The sequence below is a fragment of the Rhinoraja longicauda genome, chromosome 21, assembly GCF_053455715.1.
Source record: "Rhinoraja longicauda isolate Sanriku21f chromosome 21, sRhiLon1.1, whole genome shotgun sequence".
Classification (NCBI taxonomy): Eukaryota; Metazoa; Chordata; class Chondrichthyes; order Rajiformes; family Arhynchobatidae; genus Rhinoraja; species Rhinoraja longicauda.
Genome location: NC_135973.1, coordinates 11,894,791 through 11,919,796, shown reverse-complemented (window position 1 = coordinate 11,919,796; position 25,006 = coordinate 11,894,791). Strand labels below are relative to the sequence as shown.

At 43.8% G+C, this 25,006-nt stretch overlaps 3 protein-coding genes across 6 annotated transcripts in view; 2 read left to right on the top strand and 1 right to left on the bottom strand.

Moving 5' to 3' along the window:
- The window catches only part of baiap3 (BAI1 associated protein 3), an 89,606-nt gene extending 87,996 nt beyond the window's left edge, over window positions 1-1,610 (top strand). Inside the window, exon 34 of the mRNA XM_078417773.1 lies at window positions 864-1,610. Within this exon, the coding sequence (XP_078273899.1) occupies window positions 864-964 (101 nt within the window). The 3' untranslated portion in view covers window positions 965-1,610. The remainder of the gene's footprint in view (window positions 1-863) is intronic.
- Window positions 1,574-10,262, bottom strand: tsr3 (TSR3 ribosome maturation factor). 4 transcript variants are annotated; one of them, XM_078417776.1, is made up of 7 exons: window positions 10,110-10,262; window positions 9,421-9,620; window positions 8,503-8,716; window positions 7,510-7,703; window positions 6,937-7,107; window positions 6,628-6,688; window positions 1,574-4,717 (listed from the first exon to the last, which is right to left on the bottom strand). In XM_078417776.1, the coding sequence occupies exons 2-7, from the start codon at window positions 9,551-9,553 to the stop codon at window positions 4,549-4,551; spliced, it is 942 nt and encodes a 313-aa protein (XP_078273902.1). In that variant the 5' UTR covers window positions 9,554-9,620; window positions 10,110-10,262; the 3' UTR covers window positions 1,574-4,548. The 4 variants fall into 4 exon arrangements, with proteins under 4 accessions (XP_078273902.1, XP_078273903.1, XP_078273904.1 ...); XM_078417777.1 differs by lacking the exon at window positions 10,110-10,262 and adding an exon at window positions 9,737-9,968; XM_078417778.1 differs by lacking the exon at window positions 10,110-10,262 and adding an exon at window positions 9,779-9,968.
- gnptg (N-acetylglucosamine-1-phosphate transferase subunit gamma) lies at window positions 10,019-24,859 on the top strand. The gene is made up of 11 exons (XM_078417779.1): window positions 10,019-10,251; window positions 11,294-11,348; window positions 13,130-13,197; window positions 13,473-13,527; window positions 17,201-17,284; window positions 18,079-18,172; window positions 18,507-18,621; window positions 19,188-19,270; window positions 21,472-21,594; window positions 23,033-23,111; window positions 24,670-24,859. Exons 1-11 carry the CDS (start codon window positions 10,215-10,217, stop codon window positions 24,759-24,761), a joined length of 885 nt encoding a protein of 294 aa, XP_078273905.1. The 5' UTR covers window positions 10,019-10,214; the 3' UTR covers window positions 24,762-24,859.
- Window positions 24,860-25,006: the final 147 nt, after the last annotated feature.

Sequence of the window (25,006 nt, the reverse complement as noted above, 5' to 3'; positions counted from 1 at the left end):
GTGTAGTTTAGCTTATTGTCACGTGTAAAATACAATATCTTTATTGTCATTGTACAAGTACAACGAGATTAAGAATGCCACTTCCATTTCGATGCGATAAAATAAATAAATCACGGTGAAAACAAAAATAACAAACGGAGCGGGAAAAAAAGGAAAGAAGGTAAAGTGCAAAAAAGGTTCATGCATGGTCAGGTGCGCCTGGGGGCAGAGACAGATCATGGGGGAAGAAGGGTCTCGACCCGAAACGTCACCCATTCCTTCTCTCCCGAGATGCTGCCTGACCTGCTGAGTTACTCCAGCATTTTGTGAATAAACAGATCATGGGGGCTCTCAGCAGGTCCGATTCGGAGCAGCTATAGACTGAGGTATTATGTTTTTACCGTTTTTTTGTTATGTGCTATCCAGATCAGCAGAAAACTATCCATAATTACAATATAGTCTGAGGCTCTCCTATGAGGTAGATGATAGGTCAGGACTGTTCTTTAGTTGTTGATAGGGTGGTTTAGTTGCCTGATGACAGCTGGGAAGAAACTGTTCCTGAATCTGGAGGTATACGTCTTCACACTTCTGTACCTTTCCTGATGGGAGCGCGGAGAAGATGAAGTGATAGGGGTGATACGTCCTTGATTATGCTGGTGGCCTTGTCGAGTACTAGTAACTGGTAGAGATTGTTCCTGTGTACTAGTGTTCCTTACTAATGTCCTGCTGACAGGTGCCTGTGCCAAGAACATGAACCAAGACATGCCCCGTACTGCTAAAAGCATTGAGCTGTTACATTGGGATTCCTGGCTATTTGATTTCCCGGCTACTTCTGTGATGGACGCACTCTCTATCTGATTTTAAAGACAGTTCTTTTTTTGCAGTGATGAAGCCAATCGTGAAGATACTGGAGGGACGCCCTGGTGATAGAGAAGCACAGGACTTTGTCAAAATGATGAAGGAGATGGAGGTGTCTCCAGAATAAAGCAAGCTAATTTTAAGAGTATAAGATTCAGACTCTCAGAAATGCATCAAGTGTTGGAGTCATGGTTTGTAAATGTGACATTGAAGTTGTTTCAGACATCCTCAACATCTCGCCCGAAGGGGAGGGCAAAAGACAATTTGACCCAGTGTCGTGCTGCACGGACCAGAGGACAGTGATATTGCTCCAGAATCATGCAGGAAAATAATGACCCATTGCACAGGGATTGATCGAATGCAGTGGGGATAATATTGATCCATTGCTGTGGAGGTGATCCAGTGATATGGCAGTGACAGCAATCCAGTGTAGTCGGGAACAAAACTGATCCAGTGCCAAGGTGGGGGGTGGGAAGGAAGTGCGGTATTTATCCAGTGCTATAGCATCTCACTGTCATCATTGTGAAAATAATGTAGTAGATCCGAATCTCTTGCAATTTTGAATACAATCTGAAGCTTCTTACCCCTGTGTAGGCAGCCATTAGGGTGATGTAACTCCAATTTATTACAATAGAATAGAAAATCAATGTTAAGTGTGGTTTTTTTTAATGAAATTCAGTGACTTCTGTCTATTGCAGAGAAATGTTGAAAAATTGTGATAACTTGGTCCAAAATTGTCAGATTTTTGTAATTGTAATTTTGTAAATGTTTAAAAGGATTATTCAAATGAAATGTTATTTTGTCCTGGTGTGATTTTAAGCCAAGATTCTACCTCTGTTTTCAGGTTGTTAAAAGTGCGTTGACACTTCCTGCACACCAGTCCACATTTTTGAATACCATATTATTTTATTTAATTGCTTAATTTTATTGTGAGCTGACTGGCTACATTTGTCCGAATCACAGCTATTGATTACACTCCCAACTAATTCAACAAACACAAAGTCCCATCTATAATTGCAAATTACCTGGGCTAAAGAACTGAGCAAATTAATGTGAACAGTGAGATTAACGTGAATAGATTCAAAATCTAGTTTGAATGTCCATCTGACTCTGACTAGAGAAGAGTTGGAGGCACTCCAAAACAAAAAAAAGTTGGGGAAATAGTTTTCGCCATCAAAACGGGGTTGGTTTAACTGTGATAACGCACAAAGTAAAGGATAACCAAGTGAGGTAGAGCAAGAAAATTTACAGAAACTGCTTCTAAAAATGAGAACAATGTAAACTCCACAAGTGATGATGAGGATGAAGGCTGTTGGAAGGATAGCAGACTGTTAATGCTTATAAAAGTCAAGAACCTGCAGAAGCTGGAAATCTGAATCAAAACAGAAAATGCTGAAAACACACAGCATGTCAGCAGCATCTGCAGAAAGAGAAACACCGGTTAAGGTTTCAGGTCAAACACACTTTGTCAGAGCTCAGATATTTTGGTGTAGTCTACACAGATTTCAGTGTGGCTTTTGAACCCACAAGACAAGCTGGTCAAAAATATAAAGTACAAGGGAGTGCAAATTGAAATCAAATTTGCTAGCATGTAATGGCTAATGTTGAGGGGTTATTTTTTCAGCTAGAAGAACATTTTCAGTGGAGTTCCATTGGGATCAGCGCCCTAGGTTGCTCTCTGTCTGTGGTATACATTAATGACACAGATGATTAAATATTGGTACTGGTTGGGGGTTTGGCAATGGGTGAGGAATGATAAAGAAATTTGCAGATGACAAAAAATTACATGCAGTTGGTCGTGACAAAAGAAAGCTTTATATATGACAATAAAACACCTTCAACTTATAATACAATCGAAGGGGGGGGGGAAATGAAGATTTAATTGGGGTGTATAAAATTATTGATAAGCCTCGGAGAGACTATTTCCTATTGCATTTTTTTCCAGAGGGCAGTAGAGGACTGGAATACAGTTGAAAAGGCTGGAAAAGCAAAAACCACAATAACATTAAAAATTCATGAGGCTGTGTTTGAAGAGCCACAACCTGTAAGCAATTTGGTGCTAAACATGCATTAGAAATACACCATTCACAAATGGTAAAAATATATTTAGCTTTATTCAAACTCTCCATTGCAAATGTAAAGTATAAACACCAATGCGTGCATACCATTCAGCCCACCAAAGCATTAGTCTCAGTCAGCCTTGTTCTCCAAATCCTACATCCAAGGGTCCTCTTTTCTGAATGTTAGCTCCAGATTCTCACTGCAATCCCATTCTGTCATTCTAGGGTCTGGTAGGGAGTCAAATCCTGCGTTCAAGACCCTTCAGCTCCTTGTGATCTCTGAGATTATACCACATCAATATTTGTGTCTATTTTAGATATCTCTTATCATCATAGTAACAACCAACTCTTCTGCCAGTTGTCGAGTTATTTTTTTACGCATCTTCAGAGAACTTCATGAACCATAAAACCCTCTTGTCTGAGGCAACCTCCAAATGTTTATTCGGACTGAGATACTGTCCACTCTTTGTCCTTGCATGGCTGTTTTTAAGTAGTAACAAGGAACTGCAGATGCTGGTTTACACAAAAGGACACAAAGTGCTGGAGTAACTTCAGCAGGTCAGGAGCATCTCCGTTTGAATGACGTTTCGGGTCGGACCCTGCTTTAGCCTTTGACTGCCACACTGTAGACCTCCGTCATCATAATGAAAGGAGCTTTCTGTTTTTTTTGATCACCATAGACATGAGTTGAATAGTCTCTTTCAATCTCAAATGTTCATAGCGAATTGACTCTCAACATGTATGTTGGGACCACAGCCATTCACTTCATTAATGGGATAAGTCACCATATGTTCAGGTTTGCCGAGATGCAGACGGCATTGAAAGTAGTGTTGAAGGCAGCATTAAATTATAATGGTATCAATAAAGTGAATGAACAACTGTAACAACTGCATCCCAGTATAGACGGCCGCTGATTTGGATCCCCAAAAAATAAAGCAGTATTTTCTAAATGGTCTATAGATTGTTATGGGTGCATGAAAACTGTTTCTTAATATACTGTGCTAAAATAACAGCTACAGAAGTTAATAAAAACAACCCATGAAAATGCATGTCTTTATACTTGAGATACAGGGAGATAAAATTATCCTACAGTTTTACTAAGCCCTGGATAAATTATATTTGGAGTGATGTGTGAAACCCAGATACCATGTATTTGCATAAAACTCTGTTGTGGAACAAGTGCAGGGTTAATGCACCTGGACTAAGTTCTAGATCAGAGAGAAATTGCAGAAACTAGGGCCGTATTCCCTGGAATTCAGAAGGGTGATTTGAGCTTTAAAACATGGCTACAAATTGGGCCAAGGTCATTCAAGATTGTACTCGGAAATACTTCTGCACACACGATAGAAATTTGGAACTCATAAATGCATATATGCAAAAAGAAAATGAGCTTTAAAAGAAAAGCAGATCACTGTACACTTGGTGATCAGTAGATTAGGTTTGAGGTGCTAAATGGGCTTATTCGTTACATTGTGTAAGATACTGCAAAACTGCAAGCCCTTCAATTTGACCAAATAAGCAGTGCTCTATATAGAACCCAGATATTAGTCATTTGGAACAGATTTGGAAAAGTTCTTTTTTAAGAAGTTGTCTAAACAGGGGGGAAGCCTCCAGCCAACTCTTGCAGAGTTCTTCACCATTACATTCACCCTCAGCTTTCTGCAATACCGATCGTCTTTCCAGCAGGTTTCTCCTCCTCACTGCAACCAGTTTGCTCCTCATGTTCACTGCAAACCTCTGCTTCATTTCCTTCATCTGGTTTACTATCTTTGTCTTGTTCCTCAGAATCTTCATCACTTCCTTCTTCAAACTCTACAGCTCTTAAATGACATTAAGGGAAAGATGTAAGGGAATGCAGCAAAGTTTTCTCAATTGTATCTGTACACTGTGGATGGCTCGATTGTAATCATGTATTATCTTTCCACTGACTGGTTAGCAGGTGTACCTCAGTACAGGTGACAATAAACTACACTCAACTTAATTCCTATGGGATTAAAAATTAACAGGGGCCTTCACATAGCACTCAGTATTGCCTTGGGAAGTCACTCCCATTTCTGGAAACAAGTTCCTTTGACTAGACACATGGAGCTCTCGAGAATCATAACAGAGAGCAAGTAGAGTCCAAGGAGAGATGCTCAAGGGATGCCAACAATAACAGTGCAGGTAGGACAGAAGCATTTGGATAGAATTTGATAAAATTCTTGCCCAAGCAGAAGCCCTGGATGAACCAGGAGATTTATAATCTGCTGAAGGCTAGATCTGTGCCATTTTGAACTGGGGATCCAGAGTTATATAAGTCGTCCAGTAATGACCTCTTAAGGAGGTCGTGACCATAAAGAGACAATTCTAGACCAAGCTTGAATCACACATGAACACTCAACAATTGAGGCAAGGCTTGAAAGTTATTGTCTACAACGTAAAACCAAGTAGCATAAGTGGCATCACTTCCGCTGAATAATTTTCATGCATTGAAATGGAGAATGATAAAGCACCTACACAAGCCCCCAACAACCTTGCAATCTCAGTCTCTGAGGCCATTTTCAGGACATCATGCATTGGGGGTGAATCCACACAAAATGTCTGGCCCAGGCGACATATCGTCCCGAGTGATAAAGACCAGTGTGGACCAACTGACTGGAGTATTCGAGGACCATTCTCAACCTCTTGCTTCTGGTGTCTGAGGTTCCCACCTCGTTTAAAAGGGCCTCTCACACTGGTACCCAATAAATGCAAGTTGACTGCCTTAATGGCCACTGTCCCTTGGCTTCATTTATCATAATGAAGAGCTTAGAGTTTGGTTATGCCGCCAATCAACTTCTGCCTGACAAATGACTTGGATCCACTTGAATTTGCCTAGATCTACAGCAGATGCTACTTCACTGGTTCTCCACTCTGCTTTGGGCCATCCAGATAACAGGGACACATGCACAATAATTGATTACAGCTCAATGTTCAATATGTTCATCCCCTCCAACTCATCACCAAGCTCCAGGACTTGGCCTTTATACCTCCCTTTGCAACTGGATCCTTGACTTCCTCATGGCAGATGTCGATCAGTGAGTCTCCTCCTCAGTGGCCAGGAACTTGAACTGACCTGCATAACTCCAATTCTACCTCAGTAATAGAGCACTATGGACTACCCTGGTGTTGTTTTCTATTTTTGCTTTTGCAATAATCTCTTGTTTTTTGTGCAATCTTTTACTTCTCGCTGTCTTTGGTAATTTATATACAATCTCTATTTCTGTGTGTTGTCCAAGAATACGTGCCTGCAATGCTGGTTGTGGATGATCAGCCATGATTACGGTGAATGGAGGTGCTGGCTCGAAGGGCCGAATGGCCTATTCCTGCACACATTGTCTATTGTCTATTGAAGTAATTACAATCACTCTGTCCCACACAATGGAATTTTCTCCTTGGTACCATCCTCCTCTCTTCAAACATAAAGCTATAATTGCTTCTCTGATTGCTGGGCTCCCGTCAGTATTTAAACACCAGGATGCATTGTCTTACATTAAAGCTGCTCCAATTGACTTTGTAAACAATAAACAATAAAGGCACTTAGGTGCAACAGGATACTAAGGTATTACAAACCAGGGTGCTACCAAAGCACATTGGTGGGATTGAAGGGCTAAGAGTTTCCGTAGGTGGACGTGAACATGGTTTAGCTTTCCCAACATCAAACCAGTCAAAATGTGACAACTTAGAATGTGTGTGCATGCTTTGCCCTTACCTTCCAAGGTGTGGCTTATTAAGATTACAGAACTCTTTTCCTGAATCGACATCAAATGGATCTGCAAAAGAGAAACTGTTTTAATAATGGAACATATTTTCCAGTTACTTTACATTCACTCAGCTTTCTCTTGAAGGTGCAAACTCTCACTAGGTTTCACTAGGTGCCCCAAGGGAGGGAGCACAGTTCCTGGTCACCATCTAGAAGCAACTGCTGAAACATGACCAAGCTCATATGTTCTGTCAATACATTCAAAAATGGACCACAGAGGCTGCACCTACATAAAGCCGAGAAAGCAATCATTTTTACCTTCCAGTTCTTCTGGCTCTTGCTTTGGAGAAAGCCACTCCTCCTCAGCTTGATGGACCTCTGCCTCGTTCTGACATGCACTATACTTCTCCAGTGCTTCTTGGTTCAGTTCCAAGAACGTTTTCCCCCATTTGAATTTCTCTAGTAGAATCTCAGCCAGTTCTGGAAAACCTGCAATAACCAAACATCGTGACAAAGACAGATCAATCTTCCCCCAAATTTCAGTGTCCTTGACCCATCTTTATATTCCCCTAACTTGTACCAACTCTTATATTCCCCCACTCCCATACCAGAACCCCTTGTTCAACCTCCAGTACTGTGTCCCACAACATTCCACTTATTTTAGTAAACACCACCAGCCATCTCCTCCACATCCAGGCCCGTTCATTCCCACCCATTATGCACTGCTCCAATACTCCACCCACATTCCTCCATCATCTCTATTTCTACCTGCCTCCTGAGCACTGCATCCAATCTGTCCGCAAATACAACGTGGATCAGTTTAGAGGGAGCAGATTGCATCTGCAGAAAGGACACATCTCAAACTTGGTCTAGACTGTTCCTCCAACTTACCCACAATGGCGAATGTGGCAGCAAATGCCTCAACACAGGAAAGCTTGCAGGGTCGCCCATAATTGACTGGATTAGCGGCAACGAGGTGGGGCAACAGCCGGAGATGTCTGCCCTTCATCTTTGAGAATGGAGTGTCCGCTAATTTAGCCCACGAACAATCAATGACAGCTACACCCCTTTGCTCCACGATCTCTCTGGAGAGGTAGAAAGTGCAGACTTAGGGTCTTAATTTGTAATTGAACTAAACTGCGCCTGCATTGAGAACCAACTCAAATGGAATTCAAAAGTAAAATATTACATGAACTGGAACTCTGAAAAGCAGACAGGAAATATCTATGGAGGGGGAAAACAAAGTTACAGCTTCAGGTGGAAATAAGAGCTCTAGACACAAAGGGCAGAGAGATATGGGGAGAGCACAGGAATGTGATAAAGAGATAGTGGATCAGCCATGAAGATACCCAACAGCACAGTCTCAAAAAGGTCAGATGACCAACTCCTATGTTTCTATGTTCACACTTCATACATCATCAATGGAATAATCCCAGCGAGCCATGGTCTGACAAAAAGGAAACGGGACTCGTAAGGTTTAATTCCACTACCATTTACAAGTTGTACAGCAGGCAAAACTTGCAGACTTTTGCAGCAGGGCCAGAGGAGAAATGCCCTATACCATTGCTCTGCCCAAATTAACCACTCGAGACCTGACATGGTAAAACAATACGAAGGTAGACACAAAATGCTGGAGTAACTCAGCGGGTCAGGCAGCATCTCAGGAGAGAAGGAATGGGTGGCGTTTTGGGTCAAGACCCTTCTTCAGACAATACAATCTGATAAATCTGGTAAAACAATACAATCACAAGAAGTGAATCGTAATTCCATTCAGACTGCAGCATTGCCCAATGACCACAGTACTGATTGACCTTCAATGAATAAGCAGTACGCACAAACATTTTGTTAATCAGTCTTGTATTATTAAACATTTGTTTCATTTACCTGTCAGATGGGGAGACATATTTCGTTCCTAAAGGAGTGAGAATTATGCCGTTGAATCTCTCGCTGATGCGCAGATTGTGGACAAACCCTTTGCGAACAAGTTTCCTGCCTGTGCATTTTTTTGGATCACAATGTCCAAGTTCCCACATGGCCAGCGGGCACGGGAAGTGGAATTTGGGGCATGTTACATCCTCAGATGGCCCATCACCAACAGCTGAAAATCAACCACACCCACAGGTCAAAGACCAAACACCAGTCACACACAAAATTAACACATGCGTTGCCATTATCAACAAAGGATAAATTTGAAAAACGAAGCAGAGTGGGGTTGACTATTCAGCCTGATTGCCTTCTGATGTTTTACTAAGAAAGGACGCAGAAAATGAACTACTCTTCAATATAACACGCGTTTATCAGTGCAATCAAAACATAGACAATTTAAGGAAGTATGCTTGAGGTATTGGTTGGGGCAATTATGGACTCTACTTGAATGTAGTTACGCAATACAGAAGCTAGAACACTGCATTATCATGCTCACACGCACACAAGATGCAATGGGTTACAAGGGCAACAGTATCCTCAACCAAGTTTTGATCCTTACGGTGGCACAGCGGTAGAGTTGTTGCCCAACAGCATCAGAGACCCAGGTTCGATCCTGACTAAGGTTGCTGTCTGTACAGAGTTTGTACATTCTCCCGGTGACCTGCGTGGGTTTTCTCTGGGATCTCCAGTTTTCTCTGACCCTCCAAATACGTACAAGTTTGTAGGTTAATTGGCTTGGTATAATTGTAAATCACCCCCAGTGTGTGTAGGATAGTGTCAGTGTGTGGGGATCGTTGGTCGGTGCAGACTGGGTGGTCGAAGAGCCTGTTTCCGCGCTGAATCTCCAAAACCAAAACTAAACTAAAGTTAGGACACCTTGCAAAGCATCATGAAGATCCTCTCCAAATGCCTCAAAGGATTGGCGCTTCTCTCGATGATGATGATGATGGGCATCTTTCCATTTTGGACCAGCACGCTCCTTCTTCTGAAACGGTTTCTTCCGCCCCATCTGAACAAGAATGGCAGTAATGGAATCAAAGATGTTGACAGTTCAACCGATGGCAACTGACTCGAGACTTCATGAAATAAAAACACAAGAAATAAGAGCATAAATTAGGCAGTTGTTGGTGTCGCTGACTGGGCCCTGTGCAAAACCACACGCCGCACTCCTCGCCGCTCCGTGCCCGCCTACCTTTACTTGGCCGATGTGCAGCCCCCGTGGGGAAAGTTTTACCTCAGCAACGCCAAACTAAAGCTCCCCTTGCTCTCTCTCTCTGGCTGCTTGATCTTCAGCCTCCGACCGGCCTCCCTAACGCTCAGGCTCAGGCTCAGCCTCCGACCGGCCTCCCTCAGGCTCAGGCCTGGCTCAGGCTCAGCCTCCGACCGGCCTCCCTAACGCTCAGGCTCAGGCCTGGCTCAGCCTGACGCCGGCGAGCTCCCCGCCTCCCTCCCGCCCACCCACACGATCGGCGACCAGGCGCCTCCCGTTCGCCGCCGACACCTGGCCGTCCTCGCCGCGGGCCGCCCCCGGTCCACCTGCTCGCCCTGGCACCTTTTACTTTTACCTGTCGACCGGCGCTCCGTGGAGATTTGTCCGTGGAAGTGTTGGCTTTTACCCAGGGTCGCGCCACTTCCGGCGCGGCGCCCGGGACCGCAGCCTGGCCGTCGTTATGGCGATGGGCGGCCTCTGTCTCCTCTGGCTGCACTGTGAGTCCCCCCCTCCTCCTCTGACAGCGCCGTGAGTGTCCCCCCCCCCCCCCCGCCCTCTGGCAGCACTGTGAGTCCCTCTTCCCCCCCTCCTGTTGCTGCACTGAGCCCCCCCCCCAACACTCCTTCCCCTCTGGCTGCACTGTCCCCTCCCTCTGGCAGCACTCCCCCCCCTCCTCTGGCAGCACTGTGAGTCCCTCTTCCCCCCTCCTGTTGCTGCACTGAGCCCCTCCCCACCCCCCACTCCTTCCCCTCTGGCTGTACTGTCCCCTCCCTCTGGCAGCGCTGTCCCCTTCCCCCTCCTCTGGCTGCGCTATCCCTCTCCCCTCTGGCAGCACTGAGTCCCTCTCCCTCTCTGGCAGCACTAAGTCTCTCACCTCTGGCAGCACTGTAAGTCCCTCACTCTCACTGGCAGCACTGTGACTCCCTCTCCCCCTCTGGCTACTGTGAATCACTCTCCTCCTCCTCCTCCTCTGGCAGCACTGTGAGTCCCTCTCTTCCTCCACTGTGAGCCCCCTTTCCTCTGACTGCACTGTGTTCCTCCCCCTCCCCTGGCTGCACTGTGAATCACTCTCCCCCTCCTCTGGCTGCACTGTGAGTCCTCGTCCCTCTTCTCCCCCAACCCCCCCCCCCCCCCGCCTCCTCTGGCGAACTGAGTGTCCATTCCCGTCTCAGGCTGGTTGTACCTACTCATCGCCCAATGCGGATATTTGACTACGGGGCGAGGGACATCATAGCTGTTCGTCTGGCCCTGGCCCAGGTCTTGGTCAGTCCAAGGTCAGGTTTGCTTCTGGTCAATGGCCGGAGCGGGTTGCTGACCACTCAATGTACCCGACATCACGGTTGGATGCGGCAACCGGCACCCTAGCCCTGACGTGCCCCGGCCCAGCCCCTCTGACACATTCTGGTCCTGGACTCCACAGTTCCTTCCTACACTTTTTGCCGCAGCTTTTAATACCGTCCGGACAACAAGCCATTTCTTCCAGTGCTTCTGGACTTGTACTCTGATATTAATAGATTTCATTTTCTTTCCCTTCTGCAGTTCTTGGCATCTCGGCTACTAAAATGAAAATTGTAGACGAACCCAACACATACGGGTAAATAAATGCCAAAATCTTGCTCCTTGGAGGGCCAGAGTGTTGGGGATCTTCCCAGATCAGGCAGTGATGAATAACTGTTTATATCACTATTTTTATTGCTTTAGTTGCTTCTCAAGCCAAAGTTTGTGGGTCAAACCCTGCTCCAAAGGCCTTGGTCCAAATCCAGACTGATACTCCAATGTAAGGGTAGACACAAAATGCTGGGGTAACTCAGTGGGTTAGGCAGCATCTCTGGGGAGAAGGAATGGGTGACGTTTCGGGTCAAGACCCTTCTTCAAACAGGAGAAGGATCTCGACCTGAAACGTCACCCATTCCTTCTCTCCAAAGATGCTGCCTGACCCGCTGAGTTACTCCAGCATTTTGTGTCTACCTTCGATTTAAACCAGCATCTGCAGTTTTATTTCCCACTCCAATGTAAGGGAATCTGTACTGGGGAACTGTAAGCTGAAAGCATGTTTTGCACCTCAGATGTAAATGTCCATGACACTGTTTGAAGTGTTCTTCCCAGTGTCCTGTAAATGTAATACAGTACTTAAAATTATGATGTAGTTGTAAAAACATTGCAGTTTGTAGGTACATAATAAATACATTTTGCAGCGCCCGACATAACAACAGGGTAATACACTTTAAAAGTTATTCTTGGTCTGTAAAGCAGTTTGGGATTTTCAGAAAACAGTGTATAAGACGTTGCATAAAATGGTGGCAGGTTCTATACCATGGAATGAGGGTGGAAAATGTCCAGTACTGGGATTTAAAAGAAAGTATAGTTGAGTACTCAACTTCTAGACTATCCAAAGGATGTAAAATTGCAGAAAGACCTCTTTGTCAGATGATAATTCTGATTGATAGGTTTAAATGTGAAAGTATACTTAGTTAACAAGAACCTAAAAGATACAAATAGATGGAACCAGGCGCAATCTAAATTGTATAATGGGTAAAGCTAAGACCTTTGGATTATGTGGTGCGAGAGAGAATAGCCTGTAACTCTTGAAGTGGATGAGACCGTATAACCTTGGGAACCAGGTGTAAGTTTCACGCAGACCAAGTACCTCAAGACAGAAGGTAGACACAAAATGCTGGAGTAACTCAGCGGGACAGGCAGCAGTCTGGGGAGAAGGAATGGGTGACATTTTGGGTCGAGACCCTTCTTCAGAAGAAGTTGGAAGAAGGGTCTCGACCCGAAACGTCATCCATTCCTTCTCTCCAGAGATGCTGCCTCTGTCTCGCTGAATTACTCCAGCATTTTGTGTCTACCTTCGATTTAAACCATCATCTGCAGTTCTTTCCTACACACCTCAAGATAGAATCGGCTACAATCTGGAATTGAGGCCTTCTCTAAAATTACCCAACAGATATGGAAGAAAAAAATAGAAATTTATGATTTGTCAGCATTAATTAATTAATTTTGCGGCACGGTAGCGCAGCGGTAGAGTTGCTGCTTTACAGCGAATGCAGCGCCGGAGACTCAGGTTCGATCCTGACTACGGGTGCTGCACTGTAAGGAGTTTGTACGTTCTCCCCGTGACCTGCGTGGGTTTTCTCCGAGATCTTCGGTTTCCTCCCACACTCCAAAGACGTACAGGTATGTAGGTTAATTGGCTGGGTAAATGTAAAAATTGTCCCTAGTGGGTGTAGGATAGTGTTAATGTACGGGGATCGTTGGGCGGCACGGACTTGGTGGGCCGAAAAGGCCTGTTTCCGGCTGTATATATATGATATGATGATGATGAATTCCCCACATCAAACAATCAATAAAATGTGGTTATTTGTATTTCAGGTTGAATAATCCTTTCCTGTCCCAAGTAATCCGGCTTCAACCAAAAATCAGTCCTGCTGCCATTTCAGGTAATGGTTAATGGAATTTTATCCCTTCATTCTTTCCTGCTAGCACTTGCTCTTTACCATTACCCATCAGTTATATTCTTTACGCCCACTTTCCCCAGACTAAATCCCCCTTGGCACTCTTCTTACTACAATCTCTCTTTTTTTTAACCACACTGCCTTCTCCTCATGCTACTCACATGAGATCTATTGATCAAGTGACTCTGCCCACAAATGGGACTGATAATTACCAATATATATATATAATGTACATTATCAAGTGTTTTTATTTCTTCCAGGCCCCCCACATCTGCACAAACTTGCTGGGAAATGCTTCAGTATGATTGAGTCTTCGTGAGTAGAAATTTTATTGACTGCAGTAACGATAATCTCACAGTTGAATGGATGGTGCATTTTACTAGCATTTTGTATAAAGATACACAGTGCTCATGAAATCTACAATTTCAAAGGGAAATTGTATACATTCAGCCTTTCATTTTGGTTACAAACCGATAGTTGTAACGACTTTGTAAATCTTATATTTTGCATCTACTCCTGTACCTCCATCCTTACATAATGGATCAAATAAAACTGTCTGTGGCTGGCAGTTCCAAAGAGAAATGCTGGCATATTGCTGTTTGTAAGTAAGTACAAACCCAGACTTGCACAGCCCCACTAAGTCTGGGAAATCTAGGCCTGGATAAAGTGAATGTGGAGAGGATGTTTCCACTAGTGGGAGCGTTTAGGGCCTGAGGTTGTAGCCTCAGAATAAAAGAACGTACCTTTAGAAAGGAGATAAGAAGGAATTTCTTTGGTCAGAGGGTGTTGAATCTGTGGAATTCATTGCCACAGTTGGCTGTGGAGGCCGTCAATGGACATTTTTAAACTGGAGATTGACAGTTTCTTGATTGTCAGGGGTTGTGGGGAGAAGGCGGGAGAATGGGGTTGAGAGGGAGAGATAGATCAGCCACAATTGAATGGCAGAGTAGACTTGATGGGCTGAATGGCCTAATTCTGCTCCTAGAATTTATGAACTCATGAAATTAAGTGATACATTTATTTTTGCTTATTTCTGCATGGTGTCCGTTGGCCAAACCCAGTCATGTTGGGGATTTACCGACATGATCCTAACCCAGTTTGACGTGATATGTGATTGTAATCTAGTGAATAAGGATTCTCGATTCAGAGATACGGATGTAAAAAAAAAGTTTCATTTTTCTTTTAATGTTTTTGAGTCTTTTAATAATTTAAATTAAAATACTACTTGAGAGCAATAATAATTTATTAATAGCAATCTTTATAGCTCCCGACTCCAGGCATTTAAAACTTCCTTTAAAAGCAACCTTGTCTGATCAGACAAGAGGTGATCTTTTGCCCAGCTTTGCCCAGTTTTTGCCCCTGAAAAGCAAGGATGTTCTGGAGAGAGCCTAATTTTAAGGGCCTGTCCCACTTAGGCGATTTTAAGGCGACTGCCGGCGACTAGGCTGTCGTCGACAGTTCACCGGGGTGTCGCGGGCATGATCGTGAGGAGTCTTCAAAGAATCGTAGTGGATCTCGGCGCGTCGCTGAGAAATTTTCCGGATAGAAATTTCTCGGCGACAACTGGCCTGTCACCAGGTATCGTTGCTTATTGCGGGCCCTGTCGCCTGCTGTCCCCAGATTTGCTAGGTTGTCGCAGATGCATTTAGAAGCACGTAATATTAAATTAAGTAAAGTCATTTGAAGATACCATAAAATACTTGTTAACCAATTTATTTACCGTCAGAACATTTGACAGTTAGATTGGAGGCGACAGTTTGACGGTCAGGTAAGCGTGGGAATTTCGCGATGTTTATGGCCATCAGCGATTACTGTTAAAGTAGGCTCCCAACCCAGATATGCAACCCAGAAACCAGATATGCATCACCCGTACATTTTCAAAGAATGCCCACAATCCGCACAAAAATCCATTTAACCACGTTTAAAATTAAATTTGTTAATACTGCTATTAGTAAACTGGAAGTCAATCCAGTTTATGCCTTGTTACCGTGAAGTTTGGTTTTCAAGTAACCCTGGCAAGATGTTATATTTCAAAACTCTCAAGTAATTACAGACTTGTCAGTGATTTCAGCGAAAATTAGGACGTGGGAATTTTGCGATGTTTCCGATGACGGTGTAATCTCTCAGCCAGGTGCTAGTTTCACAAAAAAAGTAACTTGTATCGACCTGACTCTGCATTGTCGTGGTCATTGTCGTAGGGTAAAAGAAAATTTTGGCGATCTGCTACGACTTTGACAGTCGCCTAAAAAATCGCCTACGTGGGACAGGCCCTTAAATGGTACACTAATCCTCTATGGTCTGCTTCCAGAGGTCCAGGCCAAATGGACCTATGCATCCATATCTGGTCAGTACTAAAAGTGGGGGTTCACAGGATAGAGTGTCACTTGACTAGTGGGTGAACCACGCACGAGCAAGGGAGGATAGTTACAGAATAAAGGTCTGGTCATTTAAAGCTGAGGTGTGGAGAAATTTCTTCTCTGGGGGTAGTGTTGCTCTGGAATTCTCTGCCCCCAAAGGTAGTGGAGGTCAGATCATTTGATATATTTAAAGTGGAGATAGATAATTATTTGAACGATTGAGGATTTTGGAGAACTGGCACATAAGTGGAATTGAGTCCGGCATAGATCAGCTATGAATCAGACTTGAGACCTCCTCCTATTTTCTTCTATTCTTGTATAATTGGAACGTGATTTGGCCCAATGTGATGAGCATTTACAGTAAAATTCTAACCCAGCATGCTCCTGATGTTGGTGATGCCAGATTGGTAGATTTTTCAGGATGTTGAATGTTGGTTTTAATTAAAACATTTTTTAGATATTACTCATTGGATCAATACATTTTTCTAATGAACCTGGTAATCTTAAAGGGCACCTGGGGAAATTAGGTAAGTTTGATGGGAAGCAGGTGAGTTTCAAGAGGGTGCCAGAATCAGCAATTAGTTTGACGTAATTTCTCTACTTTTCAATTTTATTATGACTACCTCGATCTATGTCACAACTCTTCATGTGTTATATTCCTAGATCCATTTGTTTCTCTACACAATTTAACTTTATTTTCTTAGCATTCTGTGACCAGTTTTTTTCTTATCAAAATCCACTGATCCACTTGGATTAAAATTAATTTTCCAAATTTATTAATATTTCTAATGTGCTCCCCTAGTGACCCCATCCACCAATCTAGTATGAATGGCAAATTTAGAATAAAAACAATTTCTAAATCACTAATAAATTATAATTCGCAGTAATCCCAGAAATAATCCTTTTGGGACACTGGTCTTCATTTTCTCCCACAATAAACAGCTATCGCTTTCCTCTAATTGGATTTTTTTTAGTATACCTGCTTTTCATTTCACCTTTTTCTCTAATCTTGTTCAGTCGTCATGTATGGCACTTTTATCAAAGAGCTTTGGAAATCCACTACGTTTCCAAAGCCTGCTCTCACTGGTGCTTTTGCCGCCAGTGATTTCAGTCATTCATGGGGAAAATGTAGCAGGACTGTGGGTAAAGACAGGGCCGTTTTTACAGCATTATGGGCCCTCGGGCAAAGCAGTGTACTGGGGCCCCTACCGTTACTCTCCCCCACCCCCCTTTCCCTACCAGCCTCCCCCTGTCGTGCCGGCGAAAAGCACTTACCGAAAAGCACTTAGCGATGGACTTAGGGTGCTACATTGTTGCGAAAAGCACTTGCAGATCGCTGTGAGAAGCACTTTGTGACCGAAAATGTTGCGAAAAAGCACTTATTGAACCTACATTTTTAAAGTAGTATTTATTTATTGCAAGTCACTTAACATACACAGATCAGCATGGGGCCCCTATGCTCGTGGGCCCCCGGGCAAGTGCCCATCAGGCCCATGCGTTAAGACGGCCCTGGGTAAAGATCAGGGGATTGAGACTGATCGAACCGCTCTACCAAAGAGCCAGCACAATGGTCATAGTGGACTCTTCCTGATTCATCTGTGAATTTCATGCTGACTTCTTGTTTCCCGCAGGTACAAATACGAGTTCTGCCCCTTCCACAACGTAACACAGCACGAGCAGTCATTTCGCTGGAATGCGTACAGTGGAATCCTAGGGTATGTCCTTAATGGTGGAGCCAAAGGGGAGAGAGATAGTAGAAAGAAATGGCTGGAGCTGGAGTCCTGAAGAACATTTGAGTATATTTTGTGAATCTCATGTCATTTTCTGGCCGGAGTCCAGCTTTATTCCAATTAGTTTTAACCCGAATGTGATCCACAAAATCACCAAATCTAAAAAGCTCTCATGATTATCCTTTCAGAATGGAAATATTGTCAAAACATTTGTCCTGCTTCAAAATGTCAGAGAGTGAATACAATAGATTGTTAAAACTTGTGAAGTTTAGTTTAGAGATACAGCACGGAAACAGGCCCATCGGCCCACCGAGTCCGCACCGACCAGCGATCCCCGCACATCAACACTATGCTTCACGCACTAGGGCCAATTTACACTTATACCAAGCCAATTAACAAACAAACCTGTATGTCCTTGGAGTGTGGGAGGGAACCGAAGTTCTCAGAGAAAACCCATACGGTCACGGGGAGAAGGTACAAGCTCCATACAGACAGCAGCCGTAGTCTGGATCAAACCCGGGTGTCCGGCACTGCAAACGCTGCAAGGCAGCAACTCTACCGCTGCCTTACACCAAGGTAGCAGTAGAGTTCCTTGACTGATGTCAGAATGTTACCTGTTACTTTAGTTTATCCCCATTAGAGCAGGTGGTGAGTGTAATTGGGATGTGGATAGAAATTGAGTAAATCGTCATGCAGTTACATTGAAGGTGAGACATGAACGTGGATGAATCAGGATTAAGGGAAAATGGATGGGTATCTGACTGTCTTTTATTCTGTAGAATATGGCAGGAATGGGAGATTGAAAACAACACCTTTGTGGGAATGTGGATGAAGGAGGGAGATTCTTGTGCCAGCAAGAACAGACAGACCAAGGTAGGTGTTCCCTACTCCTGCGCTCAGTGCACTGAATGTGAACTGACACTACTTCAAGGCTCACTGGTGCGCAAGCTGAGGGAATAGGGAGCCAGAAACGAATATTTCCAAAACGCTCATTCCTGCTACCCAGTGTCAGATAGGCTAACAGCGAGAAAACAACATGGGCTCTGTAACAATGCATTCAGCCATGAGCAGGGGATGTTGGTTTGCCTCACAAGGTGGTTAGTCTCTCAAGGCTCCAGTCAGACCCTGGGTTCCTCGGGCAATGTGAAGTTAATAACTCTGCCACTCCTCTGCTCCACCAAATGAAACTCTTCTCCCTCCTTCACAGGTCCTTTTCACATGTGGAGCCAGGCACAAACTGGCTCGTGTTTCTGAGCCCAGCACTTGCATCTACTGGCTCACCTTCGAAACACCTTTGGCCTGCCATCCCCAATCCTTGCTGGGTGAGTAAGGAAGTCATTCCTCAGAACATGAGAGAGCTGAGGATGGCTTCAGGTAAAGTGACGCTTCCACTCCCTCCTGGAATAGGGTCTGCAGTGCAGCTGAATGATGCCTTACACCATTCTGCTTTAGTTAAACATTTTGTTCAAGATGGCCGCGTTGTTGTGTTTGGCTGCCTGCCACTGTATGTTTCTTTTTTTTTCCTAATCAGATGTGCAGCACTTTGGTCAACGTGGGTTGTTTTTAAATGTGCTATACAAATAAAATTGACTTGACTTGACTTGACTTCCCATGCCTGAGAATTATAACATGCTTCCATCCAGCCAGGGCCTGGATGGGATATGGGTGGTGGTGGAGTATTTTGTCAGAGAGGACGAGAAGCTGACATATTTGAGGGAACATAAAAGGTTTGAAGATGGGATGACGGGTTTAAGGGACTGTGTTGTGATGAGGAGGTTTTTGATGGGGAGCTCTGGAGTGGCGGAATGTGAGTGAAATTGTGTGTGGTGAGTGGTGGAATGGGGAAGATGGCCATAAAACACCTGCTAAGATTTGTTTATTTCTGCAGTTTACCCTAATCTGAAGGAGGAGCTGCAGAAGAAATGGGACCAGGCTGAACAGTCACTTTATGATGGCGTCATTACTCAGCAAGTACGTTGTGTTTAGTTGGGGCTCGGTGAGAATGGATGCAAACTAATAATGAGATTAAAAGGGTAACACCTGTGATATCTGGTTTAAGGGTAAGGGAATGAAGGAGCTTTCTGAAGGAGTTAAACACAGAATAATTATCAGTAATTACTGATAATTACAGTGGCATGGATTCTGGAAATCTAAAATCCCATTTATGGGACCAGGATGTCTAGACATGGGCGCAAGTACACTTCATCCAACATAAATCATGCCAATAGAAAGCAAAATTCTGCAATCGTTTAAATCTAAAAGTCTAAAAAAAAATCTAAATCTCAGAGTTGTTTTGGGTGTTGGAGATTTGACAAGCACTGGGAAAGTTGAGTTTTTAAGATACTGAGAAAGGGGTCAAAAGATAATGTAATAATAAGGAACTGCAGATGCTGGTTTATACCAAAGATAAACACAAAATGCTGGAGTAACTCAGCAGGTCAGGCAGCATCTCTGGAGAAAATGGATCGGTGATGTTTGGAAGTCAGGTCAGGAGAGGCAGCGACAAACGTTACGTGAAAAATGGGAAGCAGGAGAGATTCAATGACGAAAGAAATGTTGATACAAAGCAAGAAAAGATGGCAAATGGAACAGGGTCAGTCTGGAGGAACTGTATATTCAGAACAGTTGTGGCTACTAGAGGCTGATGGATTGAATGCTGGAAATCACAAATAAAAATTGATTATTTGAAATTGAACTTGTCAGGTTGGAGTATGCTTTGCTGGAAGATGCGGTTTTGCCTGAACTTGCATTAAGATTTGGATGGGAGAGCTAAGGACAGTAGGAATGAGACAGAATTAAAAGGACAAGTAACTGTAAGCTCAGGTCACCCCTGTGTTTCACAAGGCAGTTACCTAATCTGCTTGTGGTGTCCTCAATAAACATACTACCTTGAATAAGGGTAAAATCAGTAAATCAGTGCTTCACTGAAAAATACTGAGGAGGAGGATGATGACGAGCAAGGAGGTAAAAGGACAGGAGTCGTGTCTACTAGGAATGGAAATGTACTATGACAATAGAGATCGCAATCTACGTGTGTTAGAGAGAACCGTCTCGTTGGAATTCTAAAGGGGAAATAGAGGGAAAATTGCATTATTTTGGAGGTACATGTATTGGAAATTTCAGAGGATAAAAAGATAATTGCGTACCATGGCGCAACAGTTGAGTTGCTGCTGTAGAACACTGGAGATCCAGGTTCAAAGCTTCTGTATGAAGTTTGTAAAGTTCTCCCTGTGACCACGTGGGTTTCCTCCTGGTGCTCCCACATTCCAAAGAGGTGTAGCTTTGTAGGTTAATTGACTTCTTTAAATTGTTCCTGGTGTGTAGGATAGAGCTAGTGTAAGGGTGATCATTGGTCGGTGTGGGCTTGTTGTGCTGAGGAGTCTATTTCCACACTAAATTAATCTAAGTGCTCCTTTTGAATGTAAAAACCTGGATAAGGAGAGCCTTTTCTTGGTTTGAAAAGGTAGGGCTGGAGAAAGGGATAAGAGCAATGATGTGTGAAATGGATCAGACAAGGTGCAGACCTTTTCAACTGTGATGAAAGGAAATTATGATGTCAAAAGACTTGCCTGTTGAAAGCGCATGAATGAAAGTTATGGGGTGTACTGGCTTGCTGTCTTTCTGGAGGAAAAGGCAAGAAAATCAACTAGCTTGCCACAGCATCAAAGACATGCAACAAGGAAATGGTCCCTTCAGTCCACAGACTGCGTGCCGACCCTCAACATTTCATTTACACTAATCCTCCATTAATTTTCAAAATTTGCTCCATTCTCACCAATTCCCACTATTCTGGACAAGAGACACAATTAACAGTAAACTATCAAGCCATATTTTTGTACGTGGGAGGAAACAGGAGAAAGCCCACACTGTGACGATCCACACAGACAGCACCTCATGTCAGGATTACACTTGGGTGTCAGACCATGAGGCAGCGACTCTACTTGCTCTGCCACTCTGCCGTTTATCCAAGGTCTTAAGTTTTGTACCGTAACAGCTAGGATCAATCAGTCAAGCGAAGGGAAACTCCAGCTGTCCTGAATCACATTGCTCCTCTCCAGCGACCACCAGCTCCAATGAGAGAGTATTCTCTCACAGTGCATTGTTTGACGGGTGATTACTTGGGATGCAATGCAAATCACTATCCAGGTCCATTTATGTGTTGTGTATTTCAGGGTTACAGGAAATTGCTGCAAGCAATATTTGAAGATGGGGGCTACTTGAAAACTGGTCAAGAGAAAATAGAAACCCAGGAACAAAATCACCCGCAAGAGGAGACGCTAAGTCGGTGCAACGAGGTAGGGTGCTAGGGGATCGTGTGATTTGGAGTGGGAATATGGAACATATTGAGAGTTGACTTGGAGGAGTGTTGACTTAAGGCAACTTTTGATTGATCGATTCTATTTGAGATTTGACTCCCATAGATTGCTTGTTGGGTAGTGGGCAGAATGAAGAACGAGTGGAGAGGGATTTTCTTCAGTCCATATTTCATAGCTGCATTGTTCTCTGGAGTGCCTCAGGAACCATCTCTTTCAATTTTAGACCAGCATTTGATAATATCTTTTGAAAACACAAGGTTCCACGTGAAAATAAACAATCCTGTATATACTCAGCATGTCACATAGCTGTGAAGCGATCTGAAGCTCCTCTCTTGCAGTTTGAGAGGAACTGCATTTGGACACATTTCATGAAAGTGTAGTTGTCAGGAACACTTAATTTCTCCCTGATCTCCCACATTTCAGATGGAGAATACCATTCCTCAGTACCCTGTGCAAATGCCTTTGAAACATTAATAGTATCTGTTTCCACCACTTCCTGTTGGTTTATTTCATATAACACTCACCTTCTTTTCCCTCGGATCTCATTTTAAACTTCTCACCTGTACTGTCAAATTTTAGATTTCCTTACTTGGTCTACGGATGAGAGCACGTGAAACACCTCACTGCTCTATGTGATACCGATTTCAGGGAAATGTGAACTTGCACTTGAACATTGCTCTGTACATCAATACTTCCGAGGTCCTTGCCATTTACACTTGCCTGGATTAAATTCCATCTGCAACTGGTCCACCCAACGTTTCAGCTGATTTGGTTCTCATTATCCTTGGGCAACCTCCTTCACTATCTAGACTTCAATACTTTTTGTGTCCTCAGCAAACTGAGATGACCTACATTCTCATACAAATCGTGTAACAAACTACAAAGGTTCCAGCATCAATCCTCGCAAACACCACTTGCTATAGACTTCCAGACCATTATCCTCTATCTCCTGTCACCAAGCCAATTTTGGATCCCGTTTGCGAACATGCTTTAGATTCTTTGTGGCTCAACCTTCAGGACAAGCTAACTCTGCTGGACCTTTTAAAAAACCTTTTTAGAGTCCATGTAAACCATGGTTGCTGTCTTGACGTGTCAATTTTCTTAGTTAGATACTTTAGATAGTTCCTGTCCCTCCCTTCCCCTCCTCCTTCCCAGATCTCCCTCTATCTTCCTGTCTCCACCTATATCCTTCCTTTGTCCCGCCCCCCTGACATCAGTCTGAAGAAGGGTCTCGACCCGAAACGTCACCCATTCCTTCTCTCCCGAGATGCTGCCTGACCTGCTGAGTTACTCCAGCATTTTGTGAATAAATCAATTTTCTTAGTTACTTGCTTTCAAAAAACTCAGACTGTGAAAGCAATTTAATGCAACTCTTTTCATTCACTGTTTCTTGAATTTGTCCTTTGTCCCATTTTAGGAGCGGAATAAACTCTCAGCAGAGGTACAAATGTTGAAGGATATACTGGCACGCCACAACATTTCCACGATCGTGTCTGGTCAGTATTTCTTAGCTCATTACAAGTCACTCCTTCCTTACAGGCCCAATGGACTTGGTACTCATTAAGTGAGATCCAGAGTGCTTCCCTGATACTGACAGTGTGATGTGATCAGGGTCAAGAAATCAGGTCTTGGGGTTTCCTGTTGCCCGAGAATAGAGAGCACGGCTGAGGGGACAATGTGTAAGTTATTGACACATTATGTCTGATACCCCACATATTTGAATTCCCTGTTTAATCTCACTCTTCTGCTGCATGAGTTTTTCATTCTGGCTATCATCAGAACATTACAATTAGAAAGGCTGTTCAGCCTCTTGTACCTCTTCCATCTTTCAATAATACTGTGGCTGAACCTTCAGTTCAGCACCAATTTCCTGAACCTTCCCTTAATATAAATGTACTTGGATAAATAAGAGATACTATGTCAATCCTTGAACCCATTGATCCTCCCCAGAGCCACCAGTTAGAAGTTGCTTATAATGGATGCATCTTGACAACCCTCTAGCTGGGCACAACCCCATCCAAGGACCTAAACAGTCTTTCTAGGTGAGGCAGAGGTTCACCTGCACCTCCTCCAACCTCATCTACTGTATCTGCTGTTCCAAGTGTCAACTTCTCTACATCGCAGGCTCGGCGATCGTTTCGCTGAACACCTCCGCTCAGTCCATCTTAACCTACTTGATCTCCCGGTGGCTCAGCACTTCAACTCCCCCTCCCATTCCCAATCTGACCTTTTTGTCCTGGGCCTCCTCCATTGTCAGAGTGAGGCCCAGCGGAAATTGGAGGAACAGCACCTCAGATTTCGCTTGGGTAGTTTACACCCCAGTGGTATGAACATCGACTTCTCTAATTTCAGATAGTCCCTGCTTTCCCTCTCTGTCTATCCCCTCCTCCTTCCTAGTTCTCCCACTAGTCTTCTTGTCTCCGACTACATTCTATCATTGTCCCACCCCCTCCCCTGACATCAGTCTGAAGAAGGGTCTCGACCCAAAACGTCACCCATTCCTTCTCTCCCGAGATGCTGCCTGACCCACTGATTTACTCTGGCATTTTGTGTCTACCATCGATTTAAACCAGCATCTGCAGTTTTTTTTCCCCTACCAATCACTGTCCAGTTCAATTTTACATTCTGTGTCATTCAGGGTTACAGGAAATAGCTGTAGGTGATATCTGAAGATGCATATTACTTGAAAGCTGGTTGAATATACTGAGCAATTGATCTCTTTGTTAGAAAACTCCAAGAATTCGCCAGTCTTGATGAAGGAAAATTCTTCTCACCTTTTACGTGTCCAACCCCTTTAAAAATTTTTGAAATATTTAAAATTATTTATTGAAGAATTTGCTTCACATTTCATATTCTCCCTTTGCTGTTCAGTTGAAGAACTGCTTACTGCCAGGGAATTTTGGGTGGTGAGGATGGAAGAATTGTGGGGCAACAATGAGTTTTGTTTTTGCGTTGAGAGGAGTGTGTTGGGAAAGGGCTTATGAGAGAGATTGGTGCAGAAGATTTCAGCTCTGTACCAGAGTCACAACTAAAATAATGTTCCTTGTTTCCCAGTGAGTGAGAAAATGCCTGCATTGATCACATCTCAAATCCAGAGCAACACACGGCAGCGGGGGGATCCTGGAGATCGGGACGATTCGCTATGAGCAGTAATTGGATGGTCAGAGTCTGGACACGGGCATTATGTAATTCAGAAAATATTGTGGTTGTTATAGAACATACAGCACTGTTAATACCCCCCCCCCCCCCCCCCCCTCCTCCTCTTTCCCCTTTTCGGGAGAATTAAAGTGATTCTATTCTCATCATGAGTGGTCAGTATTTTTTAACAGGGTTGTTGATTTCTACTTTCACAGACGTGAAATAAAAGGCTCAGGTTAGAGCAGGAAAGAAA